Source organism: Eufriesea mexicana, unplaced genomic scaffold (genome assembly GCF_001483705.2).
Source record: "Eufriesea mexicana isolate 0111107269 unplaced genomic scaffold, ASM148370v2 scaffold5767, whole genome shotgun sequence".
Classification (NCBI taxonomy): domain Eukaryota; kingdom Metazoa; phylum Arthropoda; class Insecta; order Hymenoptera; family Apidae; genus Eufriesea; species Eufriesea mexicana.
In genome coordinates this window covers 124,974-147,371 of record NW_016913695.1, presented here as the reverse complement: position 1 = coordinate 147,371, position 22,398 = coordinate 124,974, and the positions used below count along the sequence as shown (strand labels likewise).

The 22,398-nt window shown below is 40.1% G+C and overlaps 2 protein-coding genes across 2 annotated transcripts in view; one reads left to right on the top strand and one right to left on the bottom strand.

The window, feature by feature from the left end:
• LOC108552241 (probable helicase with zinc finger domain) overlaps positions 1–1,877 on the top strand; it is a 4,766-nt gene extending 2,889 nt beyond the window's left edge. Inside the window, exon 5 of the mRNA XM_017906678.1 lies at positions 329–1,877. Coding sequence (XP_017762167.1) covers positions 329–952 — 624 coding nt within the window. The 3' untranslated portion in view covers positions 953–1,877. The remainder of the gene's footprint in view (positions 1–328) is intronic.
• Positions 1–22,398, bottom strand: part of PH4alphaEFB (prolyl 4-hydroxylase subunit alpha-1) — a 153,732-nt gene that overhangs the window by 42,942 nt on the left and 88,392 nt on the right. The window lies entirely within an intron of this gene.

Here is a 22,398-nt window from a genome sequence, read left to right as displayed (position 1 = left end):
ATAACCATCCCTGCTTCGAGCCATTACCTCCATTGGAAGAACTTCTCGATCTCCTATCTACACGTTAAACTTCACATCTATGACTCCTGTACTTACTTCGCTAAATTCGTAACACACCATATACTTCCCGATCCAACCACAAATACCTGTTGCTTCATCTTCACCACCACACCGGATATCAACCAGTAACACCTTTAGGTCAGCACGATATAACACACCTACCCGTCACCATAAGTGGCGTTACGTCGATCCAGCGATTACCCAAACCCAAAGATTCAAAGCGGGAAACCCCCTAGCAAAGAGTAACGTTGCTTTTCTTTTCTATCAGGACATGCAGTCGACAGGTTACGCGAACATCAGCGAGGTGTACGAGCTGGTGAACCGCGTGCAGGAGCTTCGGAACAACTGGCCCACGAGTTGCTGGGGTTCCTACAACGAGAAGTCGATCGGCGTCCTCGTCTCGTACGCGGAACAGCTGCAGAGGATCCGAGCTGAGCTGCGGAGCCGTGGGATGATGGAGGTGTCGGTCGAGAGGGTGCTGAACGTCCAAGGGAGACAATTCACCGCCGTGTTCATCAGCACCGTGCGCACCAGACACTGCTGCCGGTACTCCGCGGAGAGAAATGTCAAAGACTATGGCTTCTTGACAAATCCCAGACTTCTGAACACTGCCATGACACGGGCCAAGTGTCTGATGGCCGTAGTCGGTGATCCCGTGGCCTTGCTCACCATCGGCTCCTGCAGGAAGCTCTGGCAGAGGTACCTGGAGATGGCTGATCTGCACGGCATCAACCGGGAAACTTTGAAGTACCATCTCAGCCTGGTGCCCAATCTTCCGTTGATCACTCCGCTGAATCCCTTGGCCACGGAGTTCGTACCCAGGAACAACTTCTGTATGGTGGAGTACGTGCCGGTTCCCATAATGTACCCGGTGTTCCATTGGACAGACTAGGCACTCGTACCATCGGCGCAGTGGTCCAGATAGCGGCGTTTCGTCACCGAAAGCGGAACATCTTTTATGGCGATGGTTTTCGACAAGCATTCTTTTATCGTCATATATCTTGGACATTCGCACTGATAAACTTTTAGAGAATGATGTTATCGACGATAATGAATTTCAGTTTGTTTCGATGAAGCTGGATTATTGTATAGAGAGTAGAATTTGTGTACGAAACTCAGGAAATCTTCGTGTCCGTTATTTTTAATAAAAATTTATCATCACTAAATCGATCTCGATTATTCATAGCTGTACGAAGGGAACACGAAGGAAAACGTTATTCCATGTTGGCGAATCGAAGCGGCGGTGTACGGCTAGAAGTAGGAGTAAAGATCACTAACGGATATAAACGTGCGTACTAAGAAAGTACTAGGGATACTAGTTCCGAATTGTTCGAGTATGTAACTAGCAAGTTAGCTTCGCGCTCTTCGTCCTCGTCGGAATAGCATTCCTCATCGAGCGATTTTCTAAAATCTGTATCGGATACGTAGACTTCGATGACATTGCAGCGCATAATAAACTTAGTATACTTGGACAGGAAATTGAAGTCTCTTCGACCGCTGTTTCAATTTTTTTTTCACAAACTTAGCCACGAAGCAAGTGGGTCTCGTGTTTCCATGAAGCTCTATCGTAATACACCTTGTAAATTATTTCTACGACTATGTTTGCGAAATCGTTCGTCGTGTCTGTAAAAATTAATTTCTCGATTTCGAATATCGATTTATGTATATATGTCATTGTAAAATCCATACGAAATTGTGATTTATATATTCGACAAGAATTCCGGGAATTTTCGTTTGAAGAAGCCTCGAGTTTGACAGTTTCGAAGATCTTTTCAAGGTTCAAATGATCGTGAGACAGAGAGTATTTTTATATCGATTGCAAAATACTGGACCACTGTGGATCGGCGGGATTTTTTAGCGAGAGCAAACAGTCTGAACGTTATACGCCTCGTCGTTCGAAATCCGACTTTTAATTGTTAATAATGATTGTCAGGCCAGGTGGGACGACGGTTCTAGCATGCTGTATCGTTATAAAGAAATGTTGAGAATCGGTGGGGTGGCTGATGTGCATCGATGTTGGATTAATCGGTTGATCAACGATGACGGCTTGTACGTGTTTATACACACGTGCGTTGGCTTTTGGGGATTATTAATTACTCGGAGTGTCTCTATCTGTAAATGGATTTTAGGAATTCTGCTTTTGGTTACGTCTCCCCAAAATTCAATGTCCGTTGAAGATTGTATCGTTTCTTTCTCCTTCGGTCGTATGATTTTTGCAGAGCTATATCTGTTTGGAGATTGTATAGCTCATAATATTACGACAATATATCTATTTTAGAAATATATCTTTTTTTTAATCTACGCAGCCTTCACTGGGTGTTTCTATTTCCTCCCACATCGTCCAGTCGAATTTCTGTTCTTTATGATTAGGCTAATTTTTTTGCTATACTTTGAAACAAATTTCGTGATATTTATCTTGTGATATTTATCTTCGTTTTCCTTCTCGTTTTCGGTTTCGTTTTAATTTGCCCTCGATATATGGGGAAAAGAAAACGAAATTAACCCCTTGCACTCGGAGATTTCTTCATTACAGAAACATAGTAATTCGAAGACTTTCTGTCATAAAGTCGACGATATTTTCGAAACGGTTAATAAGAAGTGGAAATTAATTGTAAGACGTAGAATTATTTTACCAAAATTTCCACGTGTCGTTGGGCAATTTTAAATTCGAGATATTAATTAACAACGAATTTTAGAATTTGATTAAATGCCGGCTGAGAGTCGCATCTCGAGTGCAAAGGGTTAAGTATAATTAATTTTTGGTAATTTTTCTTTTTGGATAACATGTTTTTTATTTTTTATTTCATTTCTCTGGGAATTCTGGGATATTTTATACAAGACGTTGTTGGTTGTTAGGGAAAATAAATATTCGCGAGATAATGTGTCAAAAATTTTTGTTTTCTTTCTTTATTTAAGCATTGGGAATATTTCAGGCGAAGATTCTATTGTGAATGATAATTTGTCACATTTTTAAAAAATAGCGTGTGGTATTATTTCAAGGAATTTATTTCATTGGAATTAATAGAAGTATTCGATGTTTCAATTTTAGAATTTAGGTACAAAAGGTATACGGAATTTCCAAAAAATGTTGGATTAGGATAGGACAGGATTTTTATCAGAATCGGGACAATTTTGAAAGACTTTGATCTCAAAAATCTTCAGTATTCCTGAAAATTTCAAGGATCGCCATGTTACTATTAATTTTGTCAAAAATCGGCAGTTGGCGAAATTTTTGGCAATCCCGTACAATTCCCAAGATTTTTAGAGATATTCCAAATCTTAGAAGATTTTCTTCAGAATCGGGACAATTTTGAAAGACTTTGATCTCAAAAATCTTCAGTATTCCTGAAAATTTCGAGGATCGCCATATTACTATTAATTTTGTCGAAAATCGGCAGTTGGCGAAATTTTTGGCAATCCCGTACAATTCCCAAGATTTTTAGAGATATTCCAAATCTTAGAAGATTTTCTTCAGAATCGGGACAATTTTGAAAGATTTTGATCTCAAAAATCTTCAGTATTCCTGAAAATTTCGAGGATCGCCATATTACTATTAATTTTGTCAAAAATCGGCAGTTGGCGAAATTTTTGGCAATCCCGTACAATTCCCAAGATTTTTAGAGATATTCCAAATCTTAGAAGATTTTCTTCAGAATCGGGACAATTTTGAAAGATTTTGATCTCAAAAATCTTCAGTATTCCTGAAAATTTCGAGGATCGCCATGTTACCTAATATTTATTTATACCTAATACCTATTTTTCTGGGAAATTTTCCCAAGATCCCGCACACTCGTATCATCTGCAATCCCCCCAAAAAGATATAAAATAAAGGAAAAAGTAAAAATCACGTTGTCTTTGGTTCGAAATGCTTGCTTGGAAGCGAACAAGTGTTAGGTGACTAGCGAAAGGGTGTTGCAGCGGCGCGAGTGCCGCGGGATAAAGGAAACGCGTCTCTAGACAGGCGACAGTGGTTTGTCTGCGCGGTTCCTATTCGCGAGCAGGAAGAGTCAAATGGTCACCGACGACCCTCGAATGGCTGAAAAGGGAGGCGAAAGAGCGAAAAGCGGTTCGCGGGTTCTTTTGAAAAGCGCGCCGCTTCTGTTTCACGCGTCGCGTGAATGCGGCGCCGAACAAAGCCGCCTCGTCCGCTTTTATTTCCGTAATTAAGGACCACTCTGGCCGGCATTGCGGCCGGGTCGTCTTAGGTATAAAATGGAAAAAAAGAAACTACCCTCGTGAGAGCAATTTTTATCCGATCCTCTACCAACCGACGATGCTTTGTTCCCGGGGACAGAGAGTGGTAGAGAAAATAAACGCTAGAGGGTGTTCGCGAGTTACGGATTTGGCCGATCATTATTCGTCACTGGATATTCGTTGGATGAAAATCTCCGAATTCGGTTGTTTTTTAATCGCTCGATTGTTTTGCCCTTGGCAGCGCGTCCTTTTGTTTTCCCTGGCATTATCCGCTGGTATTGCCAGGGACGAATTTTTATTTCCACTCGACAGAATGGTAACTGGATCGCGCGAGAGATTCGGTGAAATATTTTGTCGCGTGGTTTTTTTTTCAATGTTTTCTTTTTCCGATTCTTTTGCTTTGAATCGTTGGCGGCCGGTTTTTGGTAAACGATCAAAGTGACTTTTCATCTTTTTAACTTTTTCTGGCTCCGTGTGTATATGTACGTATGCCGAGTTGCGTTCGACGTCCGGTTTTCATCCAGCCATTTTGTTTTGGTGTGAGGGTTTATAGATGGAGACGCAAGATAAAAGAATTTTTAATCTTTCTTTAAATTCGTTTCATGAATAAATCACGCGAGAAGTGACAGAAATGACGTAAGTGATGAGCTAAATAAGGACACAAGCAATACAAGTAATGGTACACTATCGTCACAAGTGATCCACGTAATGACACAAATGACAGAAATGATAATACAAGTACTGATACAAGTATTGACACAGTAACATTACAAATGACACAAATAATAACACAGGTGTTGATACAATGACATCACAAATAATGACATAAGTATTGACACAATAACGACACGAATATTGACACGGGTATTTACACAATTACAACACAAGTATTGACACAATATCAACACAAATAATGACACAAATATTGACACAGGTATTCACACAATAATGACACAAGTATTGGCACAATATCAACACAAATAATAACACAACCATCAAGACAATAACAACACGAATAATAATACAAGCATAGTCCCAAATAACGACACAATAATGACACAAGTATTGTCACAAAGCCAACACAAATATTGACACAGGTATTCACACAATAGTAATACAAGTACTGACGCAATATCAACACAAATAATGACACAACCATTGTCACAATAACAACACGAATAATAATAGAAGCATAGCCCCAAATAACGACGCAATAACGACACAAGTATTGTCACAATGCCAACACAAATATTGACACAGGTATTCACGCAATAATAACACAAATATTGACACAATATCAACACAAATAATGACACAACCATCGACACAATAACAATATGAGTAATAACACAAGCATAGCCCCAAATGTCGCAATAACGACACAAGTATTATCACAATGCCAACACAAATATTGACACAGGTATTCACGCAATAATAACACAAATATTGACACAATATCAACACAAATAATGACCCAACCATCGACACAATAACAATACGAGTAATAACACAAGCATAGCCCCGAATGTCGCAATAACGACCCAAGTATTATCACAATGCCAACACAAATATTGACACAGGTATTCACGCAATAATAACACAAATATTGACACAATATCAACACAAATAATGACCCAACCATCGACACAATAACAATACGAGTAATAACACAAGCATAGCCCCAAATGTCGCAATAACGACACAAGTATTGTCGCAATGCCAACCCAAATATTGTCACAAATAACGAAACAAGCAATAACACAGGTGCCGCAGTAGTGACCCACATATAACAGCTTCTCGACAGTACTCGAACCGGATTCTTACAGCCACCTGCTACACCACAGACGTTAAACGAGCCGACCCGGGTTACACACCAAGAATACAACGGATCGTGCTTTCTGGTATCGTTACCCCTCGTTACCATCGGAATTACTCGTTCCGGTGTGCACGACAAAGCTCGCGATGACTTACGCGCGATAAAAAGGAGCGAAGCAGACGAGGGGTCGGAGACACGTACACGAGAAGAAGGGAGCGAGCGAGCGTGTACTCATAGTTAAACTCAATTTCCCCCTAACAAGGGGTGTATCGCCGAGAGCATCGGCGGAATTCCAGCGATACTCTTGCTCCCTGCGTGGCGACGCGTCGCGACGCGCCGGGACGCGCCGGGACGACAGCTCGACCGTGCGCGTAGAATTTATCGCCGGGACATAGTCATCTTTTTAATTTCATTCGCCGGGACGTATCGCGCGCGTATATTTCACGCAGGGGTTGCTACTCGTTGCTTTTCATTACGCGGCACCAGCATTTTCTCGATTCAGCGAGTTTTCCGCTGTATTCTCACTCGGAAATTTCACTTTTCGTTGAGTGTTATAATTTCCTTTTCTTTTTCACTTGGTTTCCTTCTCTGTTATTTTTTCCACCCCCTTTCTGGCACGCCGCTCCCTCCTCGCATGGTTGATATTATTTCAGTTTTCTTTTGTTTTCCCTGACGCAATTTGCATTTCCTTTCCTCCTTTTTGATACGATCAGAATCTTTCGAATTTTCACTATTATATTTGGGATTGCAATAAGTACGGCCCTGAAGGAATGTCAAGTGTGACTGGGCCTAGAATGAAGGTGACCGTGTGCAAGAGGATTGACTGCAAGAAATATTTATGGTAGAATCCAGTGAAAGTTTAGGGATGAGTCCAGAGTGGTTGAAGTACCTGGCTCACCGAGATTGCGTGGGAAAGGGCTTTAATTTAAACGAAAGCCTGGGTATGGGACAGAATGAATGGCTTAAATAAGGGTGCAAGGACGCGGGCGAGTCAGTCTCCAGGAATCTCTAACAGTCTTTAAGAATTTTTAAGCTAGTCTCTAAGAGACATACTAGTGCCAGTATGTCAGTAAGAAGTCCAAGTCGAGCGTGCCCATAGCGAATCTCTCTTAGTCAATACTCTATGTATCAGCTTATTGTTTTCTATTAAGAAGCAAACAACGCTATTTTAGCCAATCCATCCAAACACGATCTCGAGACACCGAAAATTGACGAAAGAACAAGAACACGATAACTCAAACTGAAAACTCGTAAACTGATTTAACTTAGGAAAAGGACACCAAGATAGCGAAATGAAAACGCACAAAGACTCTTTTTTGACTCTCTTTCCTATACCAAGCGAATCACGCTTGTGCTGGTCACAATTGCTTTCTAAGGACTCCATTTTGGTTGTCAAGGACCATGCTTTTATGCTTTTCTTAACCTACGCTTCACCTCCCCGTAGGGTAACTTAATTTTGTTATATAGAATAACTTTTGATATTAAAATTCTATTCTTCTCCACCATTATTCTTAAAATCTCCTGTTGTCATTGTTTACATACTTGCTTTTCATATTGCCATGCACCTCCATTTCTTATTAGTGAAATTCCTCTATCTTCAAAAATGAATCATTTTCTTCTCCCCTTTATAGAGTTCCTCTGCTGCTGATCACTGCTAATCACCTTTCTTCTTCTACCATGAGTTTTCGTAAATCAACTCTGTTTTCCCCTGCGTAATTATTATAATATTGCCAGAATTCGCCTATACCTCGAAATACTCGAATCCTTTCTTTATTTCGAAAATGTTCTCAGTGAAAAATTGTTTCCTCGAACGTGGACACTTTTCTCAGCCCCAATTTCATCACGGTAGAGTGCGTCCCGGAAAACTGTTGTCAAGGCAGAGAGTCAGTGAAGGTGATAGATTATTCCCCATCACTGACACGAAATGGACGGACTGTCGACGCGAAGGTAGGAACCGGAAGGAAGCCCAGAACCGTTCATAGTAGTAGGACAGTCGCCAGAAACGATTTCGGAGAAACCGACCACCAGTGGCCACCGGCCGACCACCAGTGACCGCTAGGGGGTGGACACCAGCCATGTCAGGTAATTAGCCAAGGGGTAGTTGGTAATCTGGAGCAGATTCAGGGACCAGATGGCTCGTAGGAATCGAAGGCGTGGGAATTAATTGCAGGCTCTTGTGAAAAATGAGCGGTCACCTATTCTTCTTCGAACCTCCACGAGTGTTTAACTTGGAATTGCACTTTGCTCGCTGCCAAGTGTTTCAAAGTACCTCTGAGTCCGCCATTCATCGACATGGTACGCGAGTCTATATAGGACCACGGTCTATATCGATTTTTAATTTGGATCTGTATACTTGGGACGCTTTGGTAAATTGTAAAAATTCGTATTTGGTCGAATGTTAAAAAGAATATTTACGTCTTAAATATATAAATAGTCAATAAGGAAGTATGAGGGTATAAGGTACAATATATCTCAGCTAAGGTTGTAGCTTTAGGTCAGTTTAGTTTGTATAACACACGCAGGAGGAACCTCATGTGTCAGTCTATGAATTAGTGTCGCTAATAGAATCTGGAAGACTTTGTTATATTTTATAAGGTTAACATAGTTAACGCAACGAAAACATCGATTTTCTATAAGATAAATAGATACATGTCCCTACGTTAACATCTTCGATACCATTAGCTCATTAACGATAAAATAATATTAAGAACAAGATCAAAGCCTTCGAACTGTAATTGAGAAGTGATATGTTAAACTGGAATATTTGATGTCACAATGATAGAATAAGAAGGAACTTTCAAGATTATATCAGTAGAATTGGTATACAATACAACGGTACTTACCTTCTATTTATTACAAACGCGTTTTAATTAAAAAATAAGAAGCTTCGATACAAGCAACCTTACGACAGCGTTAAACGATTCTGCACGGAACTCACTAGCGCCACCACGACCCGTATCTCCAATAAACGTACCATAAACGTCATATAAATGGTCGAATTATCTTCTGATTTAATTCATATAATCTACAAATATTATACCACATTATCTTAAGCATTTCGATCGTCGAACATAGCAAACACGTTCGAATACTTTCGTGTATGATCAGCTGCAAATCCTCTAGGTGAATCACGCGCTAGTATGTTATCCACCGATCGATCTATCAGATACACGCTACCAGTCGAAAATCTTCGATCCGGGAGGCTAGGAACAAGTTACTATAATCAAGACGAAATTGCATATTCCGCAAACAAGGTACCACCACGCTAACGGATTCGCCGACATTAACTTGGTCATAATCACATATTACCGCAGCGTCTCTGCGATATCCGGAATTACGAGACGATCAATACGGTAAAGACGTATTACTAAGCGATCTATGCTCGCAGGCAGACACTCCTGCCTGCGATCATCGTGCAAGATCCGCGCGTTGTGTACACTTCGCACAAAAGGCACGAGCACTATCGCGTGTTCGAGCCCAGCCCAAAGGAGGCAATAGGCCTGGTGGTTCTCAGCCGATATCGAGAAGGATTCGCAGAGTCGGTCAGATATTGCGAGCCAGTATTGGTAGAGTTCCTTGGCTACACGTCATCCGTTCTTATTGCACCATGGATCGAGTCTCACACACGGGGTGTCCGTGAAGAAGAAAAACACCTAGCGTTGCTCTATCTTTATTTTAGGGGGCAAGGCGAGACATCGATGTTTGCTTTATATCCAAATTCTGATCTCGGACCTTAGAATGCAGAAATGGAACTTCGAATTCAGATCTCTGATCTTAGAACTCGCATCGCGGAACTCGGATCTCAGAAACAGAACTCAGACTTTAGACATGGAGTAAACGAAACTTCGAATTTAGATCTCACGTCTCAGAGCTCCGATTTCCGATCTTAGAACTCAGAACTCAGATCTCAGAACCCAGATTTCCGATCTTAGAACACAAAACTCAGATCTCAAAACCCAGATTTCTGATCTTAGAACTAAAAACTCAGATCTCCGATTTTACAACTCAGAACTCAGATTTCCGATCTTAGAACTCAGAACATAGATTTCAGAACTCAGATTTCTGATCTTAGATCTAAAAACTCAGATCTCCGATTTTACAACTCAGAACTCAGATCTCCAATCTTAGAACTTGGAACTTACATTTTAGAACTCAGATTTCTGATCTTAGAACTAAAAACTCAGATCTCCGATTTTAGAACTCAGAACTCAGATCTCTAAACTCAGATTTTCGATCCTAGAACTCAGAACTCAGATCTCCAATCTTAGAATTCAGAACTTTCATTTTAGAACTCAGATTTCTGATCTTAGAACTAAAAACTCAGATCTCCGATTATACAACTCAGAACTCAGATTTCCGATCTTAGAACTCAGAACATAGATTTCAGAACTCAGATTTCTGATCTTAGATCTAAAAACTCAGATCTCCGATTTTAGAGCTCACATCGGGGAATTCAGATCTCAGACCTCATAACTCGGATCTCAGATCTTAGAACTCACATCACGCAACTCGGATCTTAGAAATAGAATAGCGAATTCAGATTTTAGAAAGAACATCTCCGATTTTCATGGTCGGTGGCTGTCGCATAAATACCGTCTCGATCCGACCGTGATTCCTTTTGTCCCATTAATGTATCGTGTTAGGTGTGCACGTAATGGCGGCCGGTGCCATCTTGCCACGGTCAATATGGCTCCATTTCCGACGTTGTCGCGGAAGATCGGTACGATAATTCTCTCGGCCCGTTGCCTCGACGTTTTCCGACCGCGTTCGGCCGCGGCACGGCGATGGATCGTCGCCACCGGAAGTCGATTATAACGTAACAATTTAGCCCGGGGCCGCAATCGCGGCGCTGCAATCGGCTAACAAATTTTCGGCAGGATGGCAGCGGGGACGATGAACTTTCGCCATTAACGGCCGCGAGTATTGTTTCCAGCTTTTTCCGCGCCCCCTTTAAACGATCGCTTCCGCGCCCTGATGAAGTGCCGTTTGATGGTTTTCGTTCGAATTGTTCGACCAGTGAAACAGGACGCGTGGGTGGAGATGCATTCCACGGACTTTTGGTAATTCCGTGCGAGGTGCATTGGGTAATTAGTGCAGAATGTGTCCCTTCGCTTGTCCAATTCAGTTTCCTTTATTTTATTACTAATTTTCGCCTTATTTGGGGCAATGGAATTAATTATTTTCCTTTTTAATTATTTTTACAGAAACAATTTCCTTTGTATTGATTTTGTTGTAGATAGGTAATTGTGTCGATCTAGAATAGTACGTCCTTTTATTTGTTCTAGTGTTCCTTGGTTTCTCCAATTAATTACTTAATTAATTATTCCTGTATATCTTGTGCATTTAGAACTGAGATAGTTTCCAATTTTCTTATATATCATTGTGTTGAATTTTAATTCCTTTTTAAATTCTTTTTGATAGTTATGCTCGAACAATTTTCTTTTGTATTGATTTTGTCGTAGATAGGTGAGTGTGTCGACCTAGAATAGTACGTCCTTTTATTTGTTCTAGTGTTCCTTGGTTTCTCCAATTAATTACTTAATTAATTATTCCTGTATATCTTGTGTATTTAGAACTGAGATAGTTTCCAATTTCCTTATATATGATTGTGTTGAATTTTAATTTCTTTTTAAATTCTTTTATTCTCTTTTGCATTAATTTTGCTGTAAATAGGTGACTGTATTGACGAAGAGTAGCTTCATCCTTTATTTGTTCTATTGTTCCTGGCTTTCTTTAATTACTTAATTTTCTTTATCTATTTTGAGTATTTAGTACTAAGAAAATTTCTAATATTCTTACATACCATTATATTGAATTTTTATTTTTTTTTAAATTATTTTTGATAATTATGTTAGAATAATTCTCTTTTGTATTGATTTTGTTATAGACAGTTACTATGTCAACGAATATTAATTTATTCTTTTATATATTTCAGTGTTTCGAGTGCCTCAATTAACACCTTCGCTTACAATATTGTGCTCGACCCGAGGTAAGGAAAACGTGCAAACATGAGTGCGATGGCCGAGAGAACCATGGTTTGTAGACACGGCTGAACGTAAACATCACAGGTCGGACTCGTGGTCAATTTTCGTCGAAGCCTTCCTGTCTCAGTTGCGTGTTATTCTTCGCAGTGTTCGGACGTAATAGCTCGACGTGTGATCAACCTTGATGTTCCTCGTGCCACACCCCAACTGAACTTTAAGAGTCTTCGACTGGCAGTTCGGTGAGTGATATTTATTTCACATCCTTACAATTTTTTCATCATTCTACGAAACACTTAAAGCGGGTGATAGTGTGGTCCGTGACCAATAGTAGACCAATCAGTTCGAAGGTTTTCCTCAAATACACAGAAAATACCTGCGCGTCTATTTTGTCAAGCTAGCAACGTACATAGCTAGAAAAATAGCAATTTAGACGTACCACTGCAGCGTTTAATTACTATTTTTATTAGTCAGACTCGTAATTAATTTTCGCCGATGTCATTATTTATTGGTTACGCGTTATTCTCAAAATGGCTCCACGTGTGAGCAACTCTGTTGACTATGGCACGTGCCATCGGAACCTCGAGAGTCTTCGACTGAGCGTTTGGTGAATAATATTTACTTCAAATTCTTACAATTTTTTCGTCATTCTACGAAACATTTAGAACGAGTAATATTGTGGTTCGTGACCAACAGTAGAGCAATCAGTTCGAAGGTTTTCCTCAAATACACAGAAAATACCTGCGCGTCTATTTTGTCAAGCTAACAACGTACACAGCTATTAAAATAGCAATTTAGACGTACCAACATTTAATTATTACTCAATTATTTTATTACTCTTATTATTACTGTAACGTTTAATTATTACTTTCATTAGTCAGTCCCGTAATTAATTTTCGCCGACGTCATTATATCTCGGTTACGAGTTATTCTCAAAATGGCTCCACGCGTGACCAATTCTGTTGACTATGGCACGCGCCATCGGAACTTAAATCGTAGGGCAAGGGGTTAATAGACACGGTACACGGAAGATAAGGAGCTATTCCTAATTCCCGTAAATGACTTAACATTTTCCCAAGGAATCCCATCCAGCTCTCGACTAAAGCCAATTAGCCGGGTTCCTTTCGAAAACGTGCCGCCTAACCTAGTCCTGTAGTCCTGGGGTGCAGCGCCGAACGAGATCGACTTCCGGGCCTGTCCGAGCAACTTTTTCCTAATTGCATCGCGCTTATCGCGATACAGAGACGAGCTGCAGCTCGCGAGACGGTGTCGAGGCCAATTTCCTTGCTAACTGAAATTTTTCCCGGCATCAACTCACAATAGACGGCCTGCAAAAATTGGATAACGTCTTCCGCGAACTTCCAACGCCGCTCAGACAGAGAACCAAGAACCATGTTGCGATTATTAGGCTGAGAAGCTTAGATTGTTCTCGAACAGTGAGTCTAACAAAACTCCTGTTGTATGCAGGGATATGTTCTGATTGGCAATATACGGAATAAAGGATGTTGTTAATTCCAATATATTTTATTTACGAGCTACAGAGACTCAAGAGTAAAGATACAACTAAAAGATTAAACTAATTACGCAATCCACACTCGCACGCCAACTCTTCGAACTATCACCGACTCGACTTTCTTTCAAACCTCGTATCGCACTTTCACCAACAGGACTGTCCTAGGACAGCCTTGCACCCTCGTTTAAACCTAGCACTCTGTCTTCTTTCATACTCGAGCTTTCTTCCTCGATCACGCATTTCCCATAGCCTCGCTCTCGAGGTGGGTTACGCACCCTAAACATTCAGGCGCCTTTCGCTCTTCGCTTGCATTCCATACAGTCATTAATATCTCTTTCATCCGATCCTTGCACGCGGTCACTCGTCCTTCCACGCGCACTTCAGACGTCGCTCTAAACGTTCAGTCCGAACCCTAGGTTACCGTTTATTGCCCGTCGCCAGCTAGACAGACCCAAGGGTTCCTTTGCACTAACTCACAATCATAATTCCTACATGTATTCCAAATAAGTATTTATCTTCGCTATAACTTGGCCCGAATGGAAAGTCTAGCGCCGGTCCCTGGCACTTAACGTGTTAAATACTCGCGGCATTCCCTCAAAGCTGTTAGGGTATGCGATGATTCGCGAAGTTAATCATTCGAGAGATGGTTTCGTTGATTTTATTGCTCGGACCCTGAGATATTTACTAGTTTGCTAATATAGAATTGGGGTAGCGGGGTAGAAGTGACGTAGGTCGCGTGTTGGAGATTTATAGCGAGATACGGAGGAGCAAGATGAGGCAAGAAACTCTAAAGATACATTCGTTATTCAGCAATGGCAGACAGATTTGCTCGACGTACCATACAATTGACTTGCCAACACCAACACATCCGTTCTCCCTATGCGCCAAGTTAAAGAACTACTCTTCTTGCTGAGTTTTTACAAACTTCTTGTCAGATCTCTAAGAGGAATCTGTTAGAACTTCAGACACTGTAATACTGAACTCCGAGTAGATTTTCCTATGGGTGTCAATAGCGATCAGTTTATCGTAGAAATTTCGCTTCCAAGGTATCTTGGTTATGTGATGGAAAAGTGGGATATGCAGAGAGTTTCTCGAACCCATGGAATTCAGGAACGAAAGGAATATACGTTGAATTGTACGGAGATTTTTGAGATGTATTCTCTGAAATACCTCTTCTTCATTGGTAACAATTATTTAATTCCTTCGCACACGTTCAAGTCTTGGAATCCAATATCAGTTTCAAAGCATGTAACAAATTTTTATCTTCTTACTTCCACTTTCTTCGTGAATAGAATACCTATCCTCGTGATGAAGAAATCTCAGAGAGTAAGATTAATCGTCATTTAATTGGAAGGAGTTCCAAATCAGGTAGAGATAATTCTATTGGGTCTTCAAAACACTGTAATTGGCTTCATATGCTTCTTTTTCGTGAACGCCAACTCTGCATCTCACTACTAGTCCTTCACAAACACGTATCAAACATCTATTCTAAACTTCGTAGCAAATAAAATATTCTTATGTCAAGAAATCCAGCTGAGACCCCAAGAAACTGTCAACTGAAAAATTAATCGTTGCTTTCTTCTTCACAAAGACTATCTATTCATCCTCTGACACACCAAATTGACCACCAGTCTATCACAAATCCACATTAAACATCTCATTAAAAATTCCTCACGAGCAAAACATCCTTATATCAAGAAATTCAGGCCAGACTCCTAGAAATTGTCAACTCAAAAATAAATCGTTACTTCCTTCTTCACAAAGACTATCTACCTATCTTCTGACACACCAAATTGACCACCAGTCTATCACAAACACATATTAAACATCTATTCTAAACTTCCTCGTCAACAAAATATTCTTATGTCAAGAAATCCAGCTGAGACCCCAAGAAACTGTCAACTCAAAAATTAATCGTTGCTTTCTTCTTCACAAAGACTATTTCTCTATCTTCTCATACACTAAATTGACTATCAGTCTCTCATAAATCCACACCAAACATCTCATTCAAAATTCATAACGAGCAAAGCATTCTTATATCAAGAAATCCAGATGAGACCCCAAGAAAGTGTCAACTCAAAAATTAATCGTTGCTTTCTTCTTCACAAAGACTATCTACCCATCTTCTGACACACCAAATTGACCATCAGTCTATCACAAATCCACATTAAACACCTGATTTAAAATTCCTCACTAGCAAAACATTCTTATATGAAGTAATCCAGATGAGACCCCAAGAAATTGTCAACTTAAAAATTAATCGTTGCTTCCTTTTTCACAAAGACTATCTATTGATCCTCTGACATATCAAATTGACCATCAGTCTATCACAAATCTACACCAAACATCTCATTAAAAATTCCTCACGAGCAAAACATCCTTATATCAAGAAATTCAGGCTAGACTCCTAGAAATTGTCAACTCAAAAATAAATCGTTGCTTCCTTCTTCAGAAAGACTATCTCTCCATCCTCTAATATACCAGATTGACCACCAGTCTCTCACAAACACATATTAAACTTCTATTCTAAACTTCCTCGTCAACAAAATATTCTTATGTCAAGAAATCCAGCTGAGACCCCAAGAAACTGTCAACTCAAAAATTAATCGTTGCTTTCTTCTTCACAAAGACTATTTCTCTATCTTCTCATACACTAAATTGACTATCAGTCTCTCATAAATCCACACCAAACATCTCATTCAAAATTCATAACGAGCAAAGCATTCTTATATCAAGAAATCCAGATGAGACCCCAAGAAAGTGTCAACTCAAAAATTAATCGTTGCTTTCTTCTTCACAAAGACTATCTACCCATCTTCTGACACACCAAATTGACCATCAGTCTATCACAAATCCACATTAAACACCTGATTTAAAATTCCTCACTAGCAAAACATTCTTATATGAAGTAATCCAGATGAGACCCCAAGAAATTGTCAACTTAAAAATTAATCGTTGCTTCCTTTTTCACAAAGACTATCTATTGATCCTCTGACATATCAAATTGACCATCAGTCTATCACAAATCTACACCAAACATCTCATTAAAAATTCCTCACGAGCAAAACATCCTTATATCAAGAAATTCAGGCTAGACTCCTAGAAATTGTCAACTCAAAAATAAATCGTTGCTTCCTTCTTCAGAAAGACTATCTCTCCATCCTCTAATATACCAGATTGACCACCAGTCTCTCACAAACACATATTAAACATCTATTTTAAACTTCCTCGTCAACAAAATATTCTTATGTCAAGAAATCCAGCTGAGACCCCAAGAACCTGTCAACTCAAAAATTAATCGTTGCTTCTTTCTTCACCAAGACTATTTCTCTATCTTATACACTAAATTGACTATCAGTCTCTCATAAATCCACACCAAACATCTCATTAAAAATTCCTCACGAGCAAAGCATTCTTATATCAAAAAATCCAGATGAGACCCCAAGAAAGTGTCAACTCAAAAATTAATCGTCGCTCCCTTCGCCAAGAAGACTGTCTCTCAATCTTCTAATACATCAAATTGACCATCAGTCAGTCTCTCACAAAACCGCACCAAACATCTAATCCAAGCTCCGTCACGAGCAAAATATCCTTACACCAAGGAATCCAGGCAGGACCCCAAGAAATCCTCCAGTGAAAGATTAATCGCCGTTTAATTAGGAGCCGTTCGAGGCCAGGTAGGGATAATTTTATCAGACAGGCAGCCATTGCCAGGGTTAATGCCGCCCTGATATTGGCCGTGCTAGATACGCCGATGACAGCCGCAGCCTGATATACATCCCCGGCATTGTCGCGAACGCCAGGCACGCTTGCACGCGTAACACACGCGTGGCACGCGCGCGTATGTGTGCCGTACGTGTTGTCTGTGTGTGTTCCGCGTGTGTTGTACGCGTGTACCACGCGTGTTCTACACTCCGCGCACGCCAGGTCTGACCGTGGTTGAACTCCGTCGCGACTCCCGGCGTCTCTGGATTCCACTTGCTCGGCGATATTGTCTCGCGACGCGTGTCAGCGTGTCGCTGCCACCCACACCTCACCGCGTGGCTCGATAAAATTATCCCCGTTGACGAGTTACGTTAACGAGCGAGACGCGATATCGCGGATGACGGTAATTCGCCGAGACGCTGTGGCTGCCTCAGACTGCTGCCGGGTTGGGGCGACGCCTGTGGGCTGCTTTTTGGCGTGTTACGGGGCGGGGAACATGATTCAGAGTCGGGAATGGGGTTGCTCTTGGTGAGAGAAGGTAATCGTTGTTGTGACGTGGCTTTTATGGACAACTTCCACGAGTAGCTTTCGTATTTTATTCCTCTGGCTAGGTCGTTATGACGAAACAATCCAGGCAAAGATCAATCACTGTTTAGTTAGAAGCAATCCTGGACTAGGTAGATACTGACATGGAGTTTTCAAAACCTGCTAACATCAACTCCTTAATACAATATGAATGAGATTCGTCATTAATCCACTATACGAGACTCGTCGTTAATCTTTCATAAATCTATACCAAACATCCAGTTCCACTTTCTTTGCAATCAAAATATTCCTACAGTAAGCAAGAGATGCAGGTTTTATTCAGATCTTTTATGATGTTTGGGTAGCTTTTGTATTTTATTACGTTGGGTTGTTGTGAAGAAACTACCAAGACAAAGATCAATCATTGTTTAGCTAGGGGCAATTCTAGACTAGGTAAAGGTACTTCTATCGAGTCTTCAAGACTCACTGACAGTAACTTATCAACCTTTAACACAGGAGACACTATGATCAGTCTATCATAAACTCACGTTAAACGTCCAGTCCCAACTTCTTTGCAAACAAAATATCCCCCTACACTAAAAAGGAGATGTGGCTTTTATGGAGACCTTCTACGAAGTTTAAGTAGCTTTTATATTTTATTCCATTGGCTAGGTCGTCACGAGGAAACTACCAGGATAAAAATGAATCATTGTTTAGCTAGAAGCAATCCTAGACTAGGTAAAGGTACTTCTGTCGTGTCTTCAAAACTTACTGACACTAACTTTCCAACCTCTACCATAAGAGACACTATCATCAGTCTATCACAAACCCAGATCAACCATTTAGTCTTAATTTCTTTGCAATCAAAGTATCCCTATAGCAAGCAAGAGTTGCAGCTTTTATTGAGATCTACGATGTTTGGATAGCTTTTATATTTTATTATATTAAGCAAAAATCAATCACTGTTTAGTTATAGCAATCCTAGACTAAGTAAAGGTATTTCCATCGTAGCTTCAAAACTCACTGCCACTACCTTTTCAACCCTTACCATAGGAGACACCATCATCAGTTTGTCATAAACTCATGTCAAACGTCCAGTACCAACTTCTTTGCGAACAAAATAACCCAACACTAAAAAAGAGATGTGGCTTTTATATAGACCTTCACTAGTTTTCCAAACTCTAACTCAGGAGACTCATCACGTCTATCACGAACCCACACCAACCATTTAGTCCCAATTTCTTCGCAACCAAAATATCCCTACACCAAGCAAGAGATGTAGCCTTTATGGACACCTTCCATGGCGTTTGCATGGCTTTTATGTTTTATTTCTCTTGATTAGGTCTTTCTTTGGCAAACTTTATTTTTCATGTTTACTAGGCTCACTCCTTGTACTCACTTTGTAATTTCCAAAATTTTCTTTCAATTTATCCAATAGGGTATAGGTAGAATTTGCTTTTGCATGAATTATTCCAAATAAAATTTTTCGAGCTACTTATGTTATCTTAGAGTAAAGATAATCTGATTGATAACTAAAGCAAACGATTCGTATTAAGAGATTAACGAATCGTTCCGCGAATATTATTTTTTCTACTATTTTGTACATTTTAATTACCCCTATTAGCATCATTCCTTCGTGCATTTTTGTAATGGAGTTTCTTCGCTTTCCCAAAACTGAAAGCAGGTTCAGAAAGGATATCTCGAAAGCTGGCTGCCTTGTGAAATGAAATTAAAATTACTTATTATTTCGTATGAAACGAAATTAATTCAACAAAACTACGACCAGAAGCATTTTTATACAGTTTTATAGTTGCGTTCTTTCACATCCAATTTCACGCTGTTATTAGCGAATAATGAATAACAAAATTTCGTTTTATTAAATTATCGTTTGCAAATATCGACGATGATCTACCAATCATTTTTGCGAAAGAATTAGAACGAAACGTGTATATTTTTCGGATATTCCAAATAATTGAAGCAATTACCAGAGTGATATTAATCTCTTGTGCTATGATTTAATTATGAGAAATTTCAACGTAATTTTAATCAATCATTACGTATTTATTTTATTCGCGATGTTATTGTACAAATTTTTGGGATTTATAGAAATTCTGCGAATGATGGGATAAATTAAAAATAATTTTAGTCTAACGCGGGTGTGATTTATCTTTATGGGGTTTAACGGGAAAAATTCGTCACGAATTTTGTATGGATAAGCAGAACGTTTGCTATTGTAGCATAAGGGGTTGATTATAATCGAACTCGTATTCGGAGGACAGTTTTTCCATCGAATTTTTTCTTATGCACTCTCTCAGAGAATAACGAACACTCAAAGCAACTTCAAAAAGCCGACATCAAAGTATGGAATCGCATTAGAGGATCGTCCTCATTGCCCCGGAATCGTTAAGGGAATATCAAAATTGCTAGTCCGATCGTTCGATCAGCTATATCAAAGTGGAATCACAAAGCTTCGATGATCTCATCGCGCGCGTTCGTCCATTAGAAATTGAAAATCGACCAAAAAGCCGGCGCTGCTTCCATATTCACCCTCCTTTTGTCCGCTCGATCGCCATTAACCCGATTTCGCGAAAGACGAAAAACATCATCTCGATCCACGAGTCAGCCATCGTTATGTTAGGTTAGGATACCAAACTGTGCAATTAGCTGCTTCTTGGTGGCACTCGGCGCTTTCCGACTAAGAATAGTGAAGAAAAGAGTGAAAGGACAGAGAGACAGGGGCGCACACGTTCTTCTCCTTTCATCTGTGCAATTTCCCTTCAGCCTCGTCCTCTAGCCCCCATTTATCTAACAAAATTATTAATCGAACGATCAGTTATAAGATAATTGCATATTTCGAATTTAATTTTTTCGATTTGGTTTGTGTTCATTTCTCTTCCAATCGAAACGAAATATTTTATTTCGATAACTTCAAAAAATAAGGGAATCCGTTTTTCATTTCAATATATAATAAATATAATTTATAGGTAATAATTAAAAATATAATAAATTAAAATAGCAACGGAATTTCAAAGATGCTCCTAAAGCTTGATCATTAAATAATTTAACATTCCAAATTTATTTCGATTTTTCTTGTAATCGCAAATGAAATATTCTATTTCAATAATAATTTATAAAAATAGGGGAATTTGTTTTCTATTTTAATAACAATAAATATAAATTACAGGTAATAACTAAAAATATAGCAAATGAAAATAGTAATAGGTTTTCGAAGATGCTAGGATTTTCGGACACTACACGCGAGAATATTATATTTTCAAAATACAATAAAAGAATTAGAATTAACATGCATCAAGACACTTCTCCCAGTGATCGCTGTAAAAGAAAAAGAACTATGTCGGTACACAGACGAATCCGTAGTCGAATTAATCTCCCCCGATTCCCCATTTCGTCCCACCAACAGCTACTCCATTCACCGAAACCAAAACAACCATCGAGACAACGCAAAACCAACATCCCCTTTCCTCTCGAACAAAGAGCCGCAAAAGTCAAGGAACAAAAACACGATAAACTGATTCCCACGTTGTCGATAAAGCGTTAACTGATTCAGCTAATTCCACGCGCCATTTCGACCATTGGAAAACATTGAATTAAAACGGTCCACTTCTCCACAAAAAAAAAAAAAAGAAACAAACGAAACTCACGTAAATACACATAAGACAATAAACAAAAGATTCACGAAAAAAGATAAAGAGAGAAAACAAAAATAAAGGCAAGAACTTGTTTCAAGTTTGTTCTTCGTTACGCGACAAGCGCCGGAGGTTCGCCGAGTGGCCGTATTGGTCCGCGTGGCGCTAGTAGGTTCGCGACACCTGCAGGCCAGCGGTGAGAATTGACTCGTCGTTTCGGTGTCGCGAATAATACGCGATCGATCGTGTGGCCGAAACGAGGAGACCTGCCCTTCTCGTCAAATTTTTCCCACCGTTCGAAATTTCCAATTAAACGCGCTCGAACGCTCTCGCGCGACCGGGTCCCCGGGGGTGGTTCCGCGCGAAATTCGCAGAATGCATAAACGGCGTCGCGTCGATTTCCGCTCGGTCGATCGCGCGTCGCGGTTCCCACGACCACCTACCCACCACCTGAAATTCTTTCGATTTCGGATTTTCTGTCGCCTGATCGTACTTCGTTTTCGATTAGCCTTTCGCGTCGCGGAACGTTCCGGTGGCACATGACGAGTTATCGTTTGGCCGAGGGTGGGTGGATACGCTGCTCTTGGCGATGAATTTACTTTTTGCTTTCCGAGCTTCCTGTTAGCGTCCAGCTAACGTAGGACCCAGGATTTCCCGGTTTTATCTGCGTTTGAAAATGTCGTTCTGCGGACAGTTCGCGATGGCTTTTGCTTTTATTCCCGAGTGCTCGGGGTATTAATCCGGTTGCTTTTTGACGCGAGGCTCGAAATACAAAAATTCTTTAAGAATCTAGAATTTTTTCGCGGTGATTCTTTCGTATCGGTAAAGACGCATTCAACGATACCGACCGTGCGGATTAATTTTGCGAAGAAATATCGAGAGTTCGAATGGAAAGTGGGTGTTTTGGGTGCATTAACCCTATCGCTACGGAGGATATCCCCGCGAAGTCTCTCCCGT